This window comes from Athene cunicularia (genome assembly GCF_003259725.1).
Source record: "Athene cunicularia isolate RWA chromosome 1 unlocalized genomic scaffold, athCun1 chr1_part2, whole genome shotgun sequence".
NCBI lineage: Eukaryota > Metazoa > Chordata > Aves > Strigiformes > Strigidae > Athene > Athene cunicularia.
Genome location: NW_020799092.1, coordinates 33,443,432 through 33,460,254, shown reverse-complemented (window position 1 = coordinate 33,460,254; position 16,823 = coordinate 33,443,432). Strand labels below are relative to the sequence as shown.

General features: G+C 38.2%; 1 protein-coding gene across 3 annotated transcripts in view; it reads right to left on the bottom strand.

Moving 5' to 3' along the window:
- The window catches only part of EEA1 (early endosome antigen 1), a 96,455-nt gene extending 80,679 nt beyond the window's left edge, over positions 1 to 15,776 (bottom strand). The window contains exons 1-2 of one of the 3 annotated variants that reach the window (XM_026864794.1): positions 15,690 to 15,776; positions 10,520 to 10,612 (exon numbers count right to left, since the gene is read on the bottom strand). In XM_026864794.1, the coding sequence (XP_026720595.1) occupies positions 10,520 to 10,612; positions 15,690 to 15,719 (123 nt within the window). In that variant the 5' untranslated portion in view covers positions 15,720 to 15,776. The remainder of the gene's footprint in view (positions 1 to 10,519; positions 10,613 to 15,689) is intronic. The other 2 variants (XM_026864785.1, XM_026864803.1) reach the window with 2 other exon arrangements.
- Between the last annotated feature and the right edge of the window lie 1,047 nt (positions 15,777 to 16,823).

The window sequence follows — 16,823 nt, the reverse complement described above, 5'->3', positions numbered from 1 at the left end:
CTGTATTTGCCAAGAGACACTTGATAGGTTTCATTTTTAAATGCATTTAGGAGTTACTCTGCATAAAGCACAGCCACAGAGAAGTGAAAGGCAATTCATATTCTTCATTTAATCAAACCAAAGACATCACTTACAGCCCCTGCAGTGCTGCACTGTAAGTCATAACTCCCTAAATGTTGTTTCTAAGTGGGCTTTATCTTTCACTTTACGCAGGGAGAAGAGATACCAACAGAAGTTAAAGGATTATTATACGGGGTTTGTTTTTAAAAACAGAGGATCTTTCCACCAGGAAATGACAATTTATTGAACCCAAAGCTTTTTGCAGATGTCTGTCGGTTGACAGGAAAATAAAAATAAAACCTCAACCACCACATGCACAAGTTTTTGTCAGGAAAGCATTCTTAAGATCACCACAGAACTACTGAAACAAAACAGAGCAAGAACAGTAAAAATAAAAGGAATCAAACCAAAACCCCATATACATGCAAAAACAAACCACTAGGAGTCAGCACACAACTGGCATTCCAGTGAGAACAAGAGACATGCTAAACTTAAAATCCCAATTTTCTGTTCCCAAGGGAAATGTTTCTCTTTCAGGTGGATGCCTTCGAGCCATGCCTAGCACCCAGCACTCCACAGTACCACACTGTTCACCGTGGGACAGGCCTTCCTCAGTGCAAAGACTCCAAAACACACAGGTTTCACTCAGAGCAGAACAGAAATTGCTACACAGAAGTTTTGTATGAAAGTGTCTTGCCTTAGCTTGAGTTATAATGCCAAATTTCTCCAAAGACCTCGGACTCCATGGAAGCACTGGAGGCTTCTTTACTTGACCTTCTCAAAACAGACTTATGAATAAGCCTGCAGAAGAACCTTTGTAGCTATTTTCCCCCTCTAATAGTTCAGGCCTGATAAAGTTAAGCTTCTCAGTGCTCCCTCTCCTAAAAGGCATACAAGGTAAATTATTCCTTTTAGGTAACATTCATACTTGTACAAATCATTAATAGAGTATTCTTTGGGAATTACGCCAGGATGCTAAAAGCAACACTGGAAGGAAACTCTCACCACAAGAACTACCATATTTATTTATATTCTACCAATATAATTTACAGAGCTATTAACTGTTGAAAGAACTCTGGCCTCCCACATCAAAACACACTGCCCAGCGAGAGCAGAGGCATGGATCCACAGGCACACAGTATACAACCAGACCTACTGCGGTATACTGTAGAGCCCTTCTAATCCTCAGATTATTTTAAAACTGATTCAGAAATAGTTTACATAACAGAAGAATCGATGTATAAGACTGAATGGATTCTGTTTCTCTAGCTTCTCCTTGTATTCTGTAGGACTCGGGGGAGGGGAGGATGGGGGGCAGGTCAGGGTGTAAAAATATATTTTTGAAAATTTCAGCCTTCTCAGAATATTTTCTTGTAATAGTCTTTTTCTCACTGTTCTGCACAAACCTGATCTAATGAAGTTGTGTAGTGTGACATTTTGAAAAGCAGTAATTTCCTTACTCACTAGCAAAGAAAATTGAAGATTTTTCAAAGATACTCCCTCAACAGACTGAAGGCTCACACTTGAAGCTTAAAAAATAACCAAAGATTTGCATGTAGGTGTCTACTCCCCAATCACTACCAATGCACAGTTAACAGAACAAGAAACTAGTCAGCTGACCTAATAAATGTGTATACCATATGTAGGGTCAGCATAACAGCTCCCTGGGCTCCATTAATAATAACTGGAGCTCAAGACACCGACATATACATGCATTAAATCTGACTTCATTTGCCAACTGCTCTTTTCTCCCCAGAGCTTTAATGAAATGGTCCTTGTAGAGCTAATATGAAATCTTTTCTTAAGTAATTAATGAGTGAAAGCACAGCTTACTTGATTTTAATCTCCTTTTTCACAACTTAAAACAAGTTATCTGGCAGAAAGATGACGACACTTCTTGAAGAACAGTCCCATGGGCAAAAGAGTTTTTAGAGGATGGAATTCAGATTTGCTCGTATAGTTGGAGTCCAAGAAAAAAGGTACCCTATTTAAGTTTGAAAGTCATAGCTACATATCTTCACTAGCATTTTATTGAAATGTCTTATGACTGTGTAGTCTATTCTCCAACCCCATTTTAATACTGCATAGAGCTGAAACAAGCACTTCCATCTAGGTTGTGATGACTGCTGCTCATCTACAGCTGTATGTGGTAGAGAGTCATATAGCATGGATAGCGCACACACACAGTTCTATCTGCTAATACAAATAAAGCTTCTACAACATCTTGAATTTTTATTCCAGTAATTATGACATGAGTCAAGCTTAAAGAACCAAGGAACTTTGTTGTTTTCCACTAAGAAGTCAATTTTATTCCACAAACTCTTCTTGGAAAATACTGAAGTACTGTGGTGAACAAAAACAAAACAATCCAAAAATAAACACCAAACCCCACAGAATTTCAGTGTAATTGATACTTTTACCATACAGAAAAGAGTACCGAGTCTTCTACCATATACATGCTATAGGATAGATTAGCCCAATCCAGTAAGCACTTCAACATGCTTGGCATTCACATGACCAGGCTTTAAGTTTAAATAAATTTGAACTTCTGGGCTTCACCTTTGACCTTCCAGAAATACTGGGCCAGCACTAGAGCCTACAACCTGTTTCCAGTGAGCCACATGAACAAAAAGGAGAGCTCTAACACCTTCCAGCCATGACCTGTATTTGCCTACATCTCATAATCCAGGCTTACATTAACAACACTTCCACAACTGTATTGGTACAATAAGATGTATGCTGTGAATAAAGTCCAGCATGTTTAAAAACTGAAAGTAAGTTCAAGAACTGTACAGCATGTTCACATGCTCAGAAGCATGAACGCTTTTCTGGAGCAGCTTTTAGTCTCTGTGTGTCATGAATATTTGGAAAAGTTCTAAATTCACCATTCGCATTTCTCCACTGCAGGTGAACTTCCACAATGTTCCCCGATACAAGAAACACATCTTCACCAGAGGTTTAAGAAGTAAATCTAAGCTAAAATTCAGATATTCTCCAGTTACACAGTGATTTAAAGACTGAAACATGTTACACAACAGAAGATTAGGAACTGTATATACTTAGGGCCAGAGGACAGAAACATACTGATGTTTCAGAGCTGAAAAATGTATCAAGTAGTTTCTAGCTTTTATTGCCCAAATATTTATCGAAGCAATTAACTGAATCCTCAGAAAGTTCTCAGAGGCAGATTAAGCTGTCTGCCTAGACAGCAAGGGTAAAACCACATTTCTGAAATAAATTACATAGTCTTACACACTGATTAAAAAAGAAAAAAAAAAATCAGGAGATATTTTAAGTTAAAGAATAAAAAAATTAGTTCACTTCCTTCACATATTGTTAAAAGGAAAATACAGTTGACATCTTTGCCACACCCTCCACCAGAAAAAGCCTTTTCCTCTGTGTTTACATAAACAGTAAGATGACAGAGGCTTCCTCAAATATCATCTCTAATCATTAGAAAAGTAGGTTAAAAGGTCATGTTTTATACAATTAAGACCTGCAGTCCATTTCAATTTTACAAGTATTTAACTTCCTTCACAAAAAGAAAAAAGGTGTCTCGCTACAGCTTATTTTATGCCAGATTGCAGACTCCATGTCTTCCCAGAAAAGAAGCCGAATTCTTCCTCAGATGAATAGAATCAACATAATTTCTAGTTCAGCTCTCTTCTGGTTTTATTACTATTGATGAGTAAGACTACAATTCTGTCTCACAACCTACAAGACTACAAATTTGTCACAAATTAGAAATTCTAATCCAGTGGATTCTCTATTTCTTGAAGTCTCATCACATGGCCAAGTTAAATCACACCAGTATCTCTAATGCTTCAATGTCTTAGTATTGTTCAGATGTTGCAGGAAATTAATGTATCGATGTAGCTCAACCAATGATTTTTGTTCCTGTGCAAAGCAGGCAAATAATGATGAGGTAAAAACAGCTGCCACAACCTAATTTGAGAAGCAACTGAAAGAGCAGCCAAAGAGAACAAAATATCAGCATTAAAGCACTGACATGATGTTCTGTGCAAAGCCAGTTCACAACATTCCAAGGGCATCCATAAAAGCAAAAGATGCAATCAATTACATCTACAGTAAGAGACAAGTAGGAAAAAAACCACCATAAAGAATGAGGTCTTTTCAGAGAAAGACAAGAAAACCCACACTTTTGCATGACTAGTATGTCAATTTACACTCTATGTAAGGCAGGCAATCCTACTATGAAAAGCCTATTCAGAAAACATCAGGGTCATATCTTGCTTGTATTAGCTAAGAAATACATATTTACTAAACATCTGGAAAATTATAAAGACTACCCAAAAGAATTGTTTAAAAATTGCTTTAGATTTAGCCTAGCTGTAGATAAGACAATAGATGTTAACAGCCACAATATTCTAAACATCGCAGGAGTACCATACAGTGGTTTTTTGGGATGCCACAAGAGAAACCAGGAAGAGAAGTCTGAAACTAAGACTCTCTGACTCACTGTTTATACATACTGATCGTCCAACAGAGACAGTCAGGAAATGCTGGACACAGTTTAGAAATGTATCATTCCTTTAAGAAAAATAAAACAAAACAGAAGAAGCCACACAGCTTTTGTTAGTGATGCTACTGTATACATGGAAGTGGGGAACAATGTCCCTGTTTGGGAACATGTCAATGACTTCTGTACAGCAGTTGTTTGGCTGAGTTGGCTATATATGGACAGACATTTGCCAGCATTTTGGTGGTGGTTCCTGCAGCTGAATAAACCTTTGTCTTTTAAAGTAAAGCTTCACCAGTGCTTAGGGGGAAAGTATTTCACTGTCATTTTCACCAGTTATTATATGGTGCAATCCCTAGTTTGAAAAATGAGGGCTGCACAGAGAGTTGTTTAAGAGAAAGACCATAAATAAGGCTGTATATGAGCAGCAAGGATCCTTTCCCACAACAGGACATCAGACACCTTCAGAAAATGCAGGTGTGGACACCTGTGACTGAAGAACAAGACCAACTCTGACTGGAGGACAGAGAAGAGGAAAGAGCAAGGAGAACAGAGGGACAAATGACCTGACTTACTAAAATTCTCATCAGCAGGGAGGGTGTATCAGTGAAAGACAGGTTAGTAAAGAAAGCTATAGGCAAAATTAAAAGGAAGCTACTAAGGCTTTGTCAACCAACTGACAATTTTTCAGGTCTCACAAAACACAGCCAAACACTGGCTTTGCAACACATCCAATCTCCATGTTCAAGGAGAATGCACTGGCAAAAAACTGAACTTCAGAGCTTCTTCATCATTGTTTCCAACCAAATATATTTGGACTTTTCACAGTAGTATCCACAAGCAATAGAAAGCCAAGCATCAGTTTAAGTAAGCCAAACTCAGCAATGTTTCATATGTTATCAATGTCATCTTATATCATTCTTACAATGCTGTCCCAGGAATGGCAAAGATGGAATGAAAGGTGACAAGGTGTTGCTGTTTCAGGATTACAATCCTGAAAGCTTGTTGCAAATGCAAACTATCATTTTCCATCAACAAATGCAAACCATCAGCTTCTCAGTAGTCAAGCATTTTAAACCTTGCATACTAGTATTGATGATAGCAATTAACTGATTTCCCCTCTTTTTCAATGCTTCTATGCATGCTGATAAAAGATCAAACTGGAAAGAAAAAAAAATTAAATTCTTTGTTTCTCACCTCTTCTAGATCTTTACAGAATCACTGTACCAAGAAACACAGCTTTAGCAACAGGAAACAGCTACAGCTAGAAACAACTGAAATTGCATTTCACATGCTACACTCAATACACAAGTTTTATCAAGTTAAAAAGTTGTAATCAACTATTGACAAATAAAAAGTACTGACAGGTAACTTACAGTGGAAAACCAAAAAGTGGGCAAGAACCCACAGACAACTCCATGAAACTATCTTAACCATAACCCTGCTTAAATAAAAGGTTAACTTCTTCAGGTAACCAAACCACCTCTGATGGCTCACATCCCACAGTCTACTGACACCATCACACATCAGGAACGCTACAGTCTGTCGCTGGTAAATCACAGCTTATTCAAAGTAAGGCACTTGCACTGTAACCAGGTAATAAAGAACAAAATCTGACTTGACCATGAACAAAGCACTACAGATGGTCTTTGCTTCAAGAGGAGGCAGAGAGGAGTCAATCAAAAGCGAGCCCCCAGTTGTCCTGGCTCTGAAGAGGTCCCCCAGCACTCCAGGAAAGCAGCACAGTTCAGTTTTACTACAGGTCCTGCTCACTTTAACAGGTGACACTTCACCCTTGAAAAGAGATCTCAGATAACTCTAGGATAATCAGTGTATTGATGGCTTTCATCATCTTTGGGAATAACACCCCACTATTTGAAGTTTTCCTTTTTAAAATAAAGTGTAAATACACATCAAGTGTAGTGAAAGAAAAAGCACTACTTAGCAAATGCATACAGCAAAAAACACAATAAAATTGCATCACTCACAGAGCCTCGAATAAACTCTTTGATTCCAAAACTACAAAAGTACCATCGGCAGAAAGAATGCAAAACTTCACCTCCCTACAAACCCATTTAGTGCATGGCAGGCTACCTGCCTCCAGAAGTCACATCTACTCTCTGAAGGTTCACAGTAGAAAAAATTCAGATAGCCTTGTGCAGCTGGAGGCTGTTACCTTACAGAATCTAAATTCTTCCAATCGAGTAGTATAAAACTGCATACTTTGTTTTATTTGTGCAGTTCTAAACTCCACAACTGGAAAAATTTAGAAATTAACTACTATTTATGTCTATTAACTGAAACATCCTTTGCATTTTGTTGGGGACATAAAAAAAACCCAAACAATAAAATTCTATATAAAAAAAAATTGGGGTTATAATTATTTTTATAATGTTGCTGCAATACATAAGGCTCTTAAACATGTTCAAGAAGAGAAACTTCTACATTTTTTATATTCCTGTCCTCTGTTCCATCTTTTACTCAATGTACGTATTTAGAAATCTGCTTTAAACATAGTTAGCTAATAAGAGCTCTAAACATTTCTTTTCACAAAAGATATACCAGATCCAACACCACATTTATCACTATACTGAGTCTGATGTAAAGTAAACCAAATAAGGTAACAGTCTTATTTGAAAGAAAAATCAAGCAAAAGCTGTTCAAAAACAATACAGCAAGTTCCCCCAATACCGCAAATGTTTCATGCAAGAGACAACTGCAAACCAGAAAGCTAGAAATAGATTAATTCATCTGCTGAATGTATACTTTGAAATCATGCATAGGAGATCAAATTATGTGTCAGCAAGGAATCAAAACAAACAATTTAAAAGCTGACACCCAAGCCACAAGAAAAGAAGTATGTTCATTTAAAGCAGCCCCATTACCAAAGCTATTGAAACAAAATAAATAACACCCACAGTAACAGCTGGGAGATCACGAAGCTCCTGTCTTCCTTCTGTCCCAGTGTGCTCATTCTGGTAATGTTCAGACAGATCAGTGGGAGTTACATATACTTTCATACATAGTGGACAGATGAAGCCCTGTGAAATGTATATTTGTTTTTAAGAAACTAATAAAGAGACACAAGCAGATTTGGAATCAAATGTTGTTCAAATTCTTATGCTGACACTTCTCTACAGTCACCAAAAGCAAAGTCTGTTTTCCTTTCGGAAAGACATTTTTTGCAAACCACATATCAATATCATGGAGAACACAAGAAGGAACAGTTATTAAGAACATGAAGATAAACAAATCTGAAACACACTAAAAACCAGCACCACACTGCATACTACCATGTGTTTTCCAGACACTCTTGGGTCCCCCTTCATACGACTGAGGAATCAGCTGCATCACAAATTTTGAATGGACCATTATGAAGCATCATGTCAGATCCACCACACGGTTTCCCATAAGGGCATTCAGATGTTTCACAGAGAGAAAAGGGTGGTATGTTAAGACTGCAGAAATACCTTTGTAAATTAATTAAAGCAAGTTTGTAGCAGCAGGAGAGGCCTAGGCACCAGCACAGCTGCACACCTGGCCAGCATGCTTACTCAGGATAAAATATGCACCTTCTTTGGCAGCATTTAACAAAAGAAACTCAGAATGCTCACCAGAAATTTACCAAAGCCAATAGTTAAATCGGTTTCTGAAGAACAGCAGCTTTATATCTTCAAGACACACACTACATGCTTAAACACCTAGAAAAAGCAGGGTGGAGAGTAAGGTGCTCTGGGCATCTGTTCACACATGGCTGGAAGATGCCTGCACCTCACCAGCAGAGCACTACACAGGCAGGCAGAATAGCCTGAACACAACCTTCCATGCATGTATGGGAAGGTTAAGGCCCCTCACAAAGAGGATGTCTGTGGCAAATCTGTCTTGCTAACACAGCCATGCCACACTAATGAAAGTGTAAACATGCTGGTGGACTCGCTGCAAGTATGGAAAATTCAGCAACCCTGTACTGCAGACGGAGTTGCACTGGGACCTATCTTACAGCTCAAACTTTTCCTCCTTGGGCAGATTGCACAGTGAATAAAAGATATATCTAGTCTTGAACACAGGTCCTATGTGTGCTCTGAAGTGCTGACGTGGCTACAGACAGGACTAAAGCAGATTTTCACCTCTCCTTGAGCAAGGAACAGTGAGTTCAGGCTTTCCCACTCCTTTTTGTTTCATACTTACAACTCTCAAAAAACAGAATGGATTTCAACCAGGTTTGAGGAGGTAGGAAACATGAGAATCTGCACAGATTTATTAATTATCCTCCATTTAAATCTTGCAGCAATACAAATTAGAAAATCTATCCAAGAAACTGGAGTGAAAACAAGTCCACTGGAGTTCTGACTAGGTAACACTGGAGAACCAGGTTGGAACATAACAATGAAATGGAGAGCAAACATTCTGCAAAGTCTGGCTATGATGCTGCTGGAGATAAGCTCTGAGACACCACCTCAGGCCAGCTGTGAAGGAAAAGGAAGACTAACAAGAAGGCTTGAGTTGTGTGCTGTAACACGTGAATCTTGGGAGAGTAAAAACCCATCATCAGCTTTGGAGCTCAATTTCAAACAGATTTTGAAATCATATGCTAAGAGAACACCCCACTTGTAACTAATGCAACGGATGGTGGAATTACTGATAATCAAAAGATGCTTTTTCACATTATACAGTACCGACCAAAAGTGAAAGCAGCCTTTGATCTGACCCCATTTCGACTCAGTAGCGAGAAAAGCCAATGGTGCAATAGTGCAGGCACACCGACACACTTTGAAAGCTCATCATATGTCAAGGAAATACTACTACATTAGTATTGTAGTACCTTGTGACACCCATCAGCTGTACAGTAAGTGATACTGCACTCTTGTTAACAGAATTGTGCAATTTTAGCCAAACTTTGGAAAAAAGTGATGGTCTCATTGCACATTTGTATGTTTTAATTAACTACAAAAGTAATGAGATTTTAGTCTGCAATTTAGGAATATTTATTTGCTTCAGGGACGGTGTAACTATGCATACAAAACAGATTTGGACTCACAAATGCGTGACTTGTATAACATGCAGCAAAATATTAAGTAATGTCTGATTATACTGACTCTAATAAGGCTTCAAGAAATAAGAAATATGCAGATGCATGGATGGAAGGCAATTAGGATTTTAAACAGCACAGTGAAAGTTTCTCTTATCATAGCAGACATAGAAGTATTTGAATCATCATACACTTTATTCACTGTAAGAAAGGGCACTTTGCTCCCTTTAATGGTGTAATAGGACTAATTAACCTTGCAGTGCATTTGTATGCTAAGATTTAAACATTTTCAAGCTAGGTAATCAGGCTACATTAGCACAAACCAACTTCAACAGCCAGTGAAGTCAGTTTGCATTTTTCAGAGCTAATATTTCACAACACTGTAAATCCAAAAACATTGTACTATCAGATTGAAGAAGAGTAACAACTTATTCTGATGGTTAAGTGTGGCATACAGGACATAAAAAATGGACAGGATTTACAAGTGGTAGATTTATACACCAACACCAAACAAAAAACATGTTTGATATTTCACAGAGGAAGAGGTTTCCAGTATACATTATAGCTTAGCAAAAGCAAGGCAAAAAGGGAGTACAAATGTTGATAAAATGTTAAGTCTCGTTTTTCAAAACTCTCATAAAACATCCATTACAAGGAGTCAATCTTATGTCTCATTGCTTTTAACTTTAATAATTCATCTCTAGAATTACAGGAAGGATTAATTGTAACCATTTAGATAGAAAGTCTAATTAACAGTTACATATAAACATGGCCTAGCCTTCCTTTTTTATTTAAATAACAATCAATTCTTAGAAGATGACACTTCTAAGTATTTATTTAGCACAGCTACTATTTAAGTAGGGCATCAAAAGTTACTGCCAACTGCTTCATAGATCAGAGAAACAGCACCCAAGGCTTAAGACTCTACTCCTATGTATGGTGTACAGTACCTCGGAGGAGCCTTCATTGTTCACGTCCACGGCATTTCCTGGTGTGGCAGATGAATCCGAATCCGAGCTCTGAGATCCACCTCTACCCGGAGTCTGAAATAGAGGGGGGAGAGAAAAATTAGTGTCTACGGAGTGTATTGAAAAAAGCATGGTACATATGCTATACATAGGCCTCTCTTCAACTTGCTGGAATACAGAAGTATTTTCCCTCTACAAGAGTAATGAAGCAATAAGCAATTATTTAATTTTCACTACAACACTTCAACAAAAGCTTCTATCCCAGATTCTCCACACATCAAAGGACAAGCAGACACCAGAACCAAAGGCCAGGATTTTAAACCACTTCCTTGCCTGAACACTCAATACAAAGAAAGAATTAGGCTAAATTCTGCCCATATATCACTCACTCTGACCTTAAATTAGATATCTACATCCAACAGGAAAACACTAGAAATTACAGTCTAAACAATTTCAGAAGTAGTAAACTAGTATCATATGACTTTCTTGATAACTTGTCGACAATCCGAACAAGCCTTTAAATATATGAAAGACAGAAGAGTGAGGACCCTGCTAAAAAAATAAGCCCACAAGCAGGAACATTGCCTTCATTTGGAAAAAATAAAAATCAAGCCTGTGGTAAAGAGAAAATATGTTAATCAGTACGACAACCTATAAAAATAAACTCCTATGAATATGTTGAAGATCAGAACAACACTATTGACTTGAAACTATAGATTTAGAGAAAAGAGACAAATAAATTTGAAATACTACATGATTCAAAATCTGGATAGATGGATCACAGCTTATAATAATTATTTAACTGTAACTTTGATTTAAATTTAATGTCCCTTACTCATCTCCAGAATGCCACTGCTTGAACAACAGCAGAAGAGTTAGCATTCTCAAAGCAAACATCAAGAAAGAAATTATCTTAATACTGATATGCAATCTTAGTTTCAACAAAAAATTAAAGTTCATTACCCAATTCCATGATGACAACTGCAAATGGGAAGAAATAATGCTACTGCTGTAATTTAGCCCATCTGGAAATACTTGTTATGTTATAAAGGATTTTCTAACATAACATAGGGGGATTAAAGATACAGAATTTTATATATACGAGAGTCTCTACAGAGACACACACAGAAATAGATAAATAGTTTTAGTTTCTAGATCCTGGTGTCTCTAAAATCTTATTTGTTTTAGAATTTTCTTGCTCAAATATACATCCTCTTTTTTTCCAGACAAATCAGCTATATAACCTTTTATAAGATAACTACAACATGCATGCTTTTCCATACGTACTTTTTCCTGCTCTGTTTTGTAAAGAATGTTCTATTTCCAACTTTCATAAAAATAATAGCCTTTTATTACTAATCAAATAAAAAAAAAATATGTAAGGAAAAAGTTCAAGTTACTGATTAAGGACTTAATTCTCAGTGAGATATAGTTCAGTTTTAGAAAGGCTCCAAAGACTGGCCAAAGGGAAGTGAGGAGGAGTAAAGCATCAAGCTGTTGGGGCTGGCGACAGTAAGTTAAGGAAAGGATCATCTCTCCTCATTCCAGCCTTCTCTGAGGTCATCAGTTAAATGATCACATACACTGGTTTTCCTACTCCCTTACCTTTTTTATTTTAGACATTTTACATTTCTAAAGATAATAAGAACACAATATAGCTTCCTTCTAATGCAGCATACAAAAGCGATAAGCAAAGTGATGAAAGCTCTCCAAGTTAATAAATAGTGGGAGAGGCAAAAAAGGGTGTAAGCAAAGAATATGATGCACATATAAAGCACATCAAAGTGAAGGCATTAGTACTTCTCCGTCAGGTCACTGATACAGACAGTAAACAAGGCACATGACAGCATGGACCATGGGTGCACACTCATCAAGTTTTCATATGACATCAAACTGGGAAAACCAGTTGATACACTCACAAGGGCAGGGCTGCCATTCAGACGGACCTAGATGAGTTGGAGGAATAGGCCAGTGAGAACCTCATGCAATTCAACAGGGACAAACGCAGAGTCCTGTGACTAGGAAGGAACACCCCTAGCAGCATCACAGGCTTGTCTACTGAAAAGGACCTGAGGCTTGTGTCAGACAGCAAGCAAACAGGAGCCAGCAGCGTGTCCTGGCAGCAGAAGGGGCCACCCGCACCCTGGGTTGCATTAACAGGAGCCCAGCCAACCAACCAAGGGAAATGATTATCCCCCACTGGCCAGCACCCCTCAGACCACATCAAGATACTGCATCCAGTTTTGTCTCTCCCAGTCCAAGGAGGACATCGATAATCCAGGGTGAGTTTGGCAAAAGACTACCAAGACAGCTTGAGGCTGGAGCACCTGCTCTGTTGGGAGAGGCTGAGTGAATAGGACTGGCCCAGCCTGGAGCAGGGACACCCTTGGGGAGACCTAACAGCAGCCCTACCACCGCCTATGAGGAGGTCATCAGAAAGAAGAAACCAGGCTGCTCCCAGCAGCGCACAGCAAGAGAACAAGACACAGAAACTGAAACAAGGTTCCCACTGGACATAAGGAAAAGCTTCTCCAGCATGAGGCCAGGCCTGAGCGGCCTGCTCCTGATGTCCAAGCTGGTCCTGTTCACAGCAGGAGCTCAGACTAGAGAGCTCCTGAGCATCCTTCCCACCCAAATTGTTCTGTCATCTCTGAAACGCTGCCCTACAGAAACACGTCTTGCAGGAGAGCTGCAAAACACAAGTTTGTAATTCCGTTAATGAAGACATGGATTGTGTGCATTGACAGTTGGAGGAATAACAGCTAAAACTGTTAAGGTGTAGCCAAGTTTTTCAGCAAGACAGGTAAGTTAGAAGATTGCATCCAATGTTATAAACAGTTCAGTTTATATAGTTCAGAAGTTACTTTCCATGCAATCCATAAACCACAGTCAAGCAACTCAGAGGTAAGGCTCACTTGTGAATCCATTTTGTGTGAGAACAAAGAATCCAAAGATGATGTATACACACTTGTCTACATAAGGGAAGATGAAGAAGTCAGATGACACAGCTTTTTTCCATAAAGGAGCTGAATTTTCTTAACATAAGAATCAAATTCTTATTAAGAGGAATTCTTTAAAAGGCCTTAGAAATCTGAACATGATAAAAAGGCTTTCGTATATCAGTTAGCTATGGCGGCTGTTCTGTTCTAGAAAGCCTGAGAACTTGGACCCTTATCTGTTCCAGCATTACATCCACAAGTAGAAATGGGATGTTTTGAAATGGAGAAAGTGTCATCATTAATGGATATGCACTTCTTTACTAATACTTTACAAGAAAAAGAAGTCTTTTGTTCCACTCTTCAGCTCCAAAACATGAAGTATATGCCTTCATGTAGCCTTGCACAGAAACACATGAGAGCAGAGGGAGAACCTGCACAAAACTGCATAATGGTAATAAGACCTGGTCCAACCGCCTCTTCCAACAGGCAGCACACACCTCCACTTTTGCAATACCCGACCATATGTTTCCAGCATACCCAATGAAACATTTTGTGCCAAAACCAAGAATCTTCCATGATGATTAACACAGTATTTTCTTCACCTTATATTGGAACTTCTTATACAATGCTCCTGTGCATTGTTAATCACCCGTCGCATTTCACCCCAGAGTTGACTGCATTTTGCAACCAGATTTCCATATTAAATTCTGCTAGTTCTAGGACTACAAACTGGAGATTATTAAAACCTCCAGAATGAAAGGTCTTATATTAAAAGTACAGTGTTATTACTACATGGTTGATTAAACTATTTGCTTTATGACACACTTCAGAAATGCTATAATTACACTAAAAGGCACCACATGGCATGTGTTATTACACACAGCATACAAGACAGGAATTACTAAACTGTACCTGGTAAAATCCTTTTAACCTTTTAAAAAATAGCATGCTCTCTTCAGAAGAAAAGCATAATTCCAAGATATATTTAAGAAGCTTAGTACAAATAGGTGGTATTTTCTGGTGAGTGGCATGCACAGGGAAGAAGGGTGGGAAGGAAAGAGGTCATTAAGTAACTCTCAAGATCTGGGAAAAACCTTGTAGCATCCATTTGCAAAGTAATACACACTAGCAAGACAAATTTAATACAAATTTGGAAGGATGCTATGGAAACCAAGACCATAAATGCCATTAACTTGTCTTTCAAAGCTGTACTATAATTCAAACATCCTTCACCAACCCAATAAAGAACAGGGGATTGGGAATATTTTTTTAATTGATCATTGCATTATCAAATAGGTTTGCACCTATGTTTAAGAGAGGCTCCCAGACCACCGTTGTATCATGTTCCATTAAAAAAAAAAATCATAACACACGGAAAAACTCTTTGTTTTCACCTGGACTATACAGGGGAGCAAAAGAATGACTCAGGAATCCCACAGGAAAAGTAGATTTTCACCCAGGCTTCTGAATATGTGTTTTTACAAAATTAACATTTGACCCTTAAAGGCATACCTGGAGTTGAAAGACTGATGCAAAATTACTCTCTCACCCAACATATTTCTTTCCTAGCTGTCAGAGTTATATCTGTTTACTTTGCGAAAAATCATGTCTCTACTACTACCACTAGAGTTGTAGAAGTAATATGCTAAACTTCATAATGTTGTTCTCTGCTTTCTCAAAACTGCAAGCTAATAGAAAGAAACATCATTAACAACAAAAAGGACAACAAGGATTGCAGCTTGTTTTCTGAAAAGGAATAGAGAATTATATAGTCAATTAATCTTAACACATTAAGATGATGGAGTATAAACATTGATCGCTACTATGTCATTTTTGCATAGTCATTTATCTGTATATAGCTACACTTCAGTCATGATACTCTTTTTCAGCAGTTTTCAATTCAGAATAAATTAAACCTTTGAAAAAAATGTTAAGCCTTGAGAAAGTGTTACCAAATATGTATTTATACAGTTTTCCCAGCAGAGATTTAAATACTACAGAAGGGTCCTATTGTCCAAACATATTGAGTTCCTGAAGGAACAGACAAGACACAAGAATGAGAAGGCCAAAGCCCTTGTTATCAAACAACTCTCAATGCTAGAAACAGAGTATAGTGCAATAGAGAAGAGTAATACTGTTTACTTCTAAAGAAGTGTGACACTATTTTATGATTCCGTAAAACAAAATACTCCTGACTTCACAGGGCATAAAACCTTTCTTTCCCACTGCGCCATCAGTTCCATGCAAGCAGACCCTGTGCCCAGGAAGAGGCACACATTCTCCTTTCAACCCCACAAGGAGGGCTTGAGTACAGCTGCAGAGCTGCATAAATCCAAGTAAACACACTATCTAGGAAGCCCTGCAATCATAAACATAAAAAAGAGAATTATAGGTAAGGCATGAGATGCAATGCATCCCAGACATGTAAATATCTCTACTCCTGAGCCTGGAGTAAGAGAAAAAGTGACAGTACTACCTGAGCTACAGAAATGCCTGCAAAGTCCTGTTCTCCACCTAGACTCCAAGAACTCAAACACCCTTAGTAACAGAGCAATAGGATCTTACAACCCAAATACAGTACAACCGCTAACAGCTGTAGACAGCCAGTTAAAGACAAAGAATGAAGGTAAAAACTAATGTAAACAGTAGTCACAGTGGCCCAACAGACAAAACGTGAGCAATGGGAAGAAGGCTCAGAAGAAGGTCAAAGTAATCAGTTTTTCACCAGCTGAATATAAATGCTTCCTCCTTACAAAAGGGGGGGTGTCGGTGGTGGTGGGTGTTGCAGTGTTGATTTTTTTTCCCCTAAGTTTTGGTATCTTCCAAATGTAAGAAGTGAGCTCTGCTTTCACAGACTAGAGGCAACAGCCACTGTCCCACTAGCAGAGGAACTACGGGGAGCAGACACAATGACCACAAAGGGCCTTCAGAGTTGAACATAATAAAGAAAAGACAGCTCTCTAAAGAATACACTGACAAAAATCAAAATATCTGGGCAGGAAGGTTGTGTCTTGGATATTCCACACAGATGTCTTTTAGTAAAGACTACCTTTTTCTAGATCCAGAACAATGCATGAAACTGAGAAGTGGCAAGAAGGAATGAAAGGGAGGTTTACAATACAAACATACAGAACAGATGGATCCCTGAGATGTCACAAACATACAAAAAATTTAGAAACAGATTTCAGGGAAAGGACCTAAAATGAGGACCTAGTTGGAAGACAGCATGGAGATACTAAATTTAAAAACTAAATTATTAATGTTCAGTAGTAAAAAGTATATAATACTTTCTACTTTGAAAACGTCATTCAAAGTCACCATGAAGATGCTTTTAAAAACAGAAATCA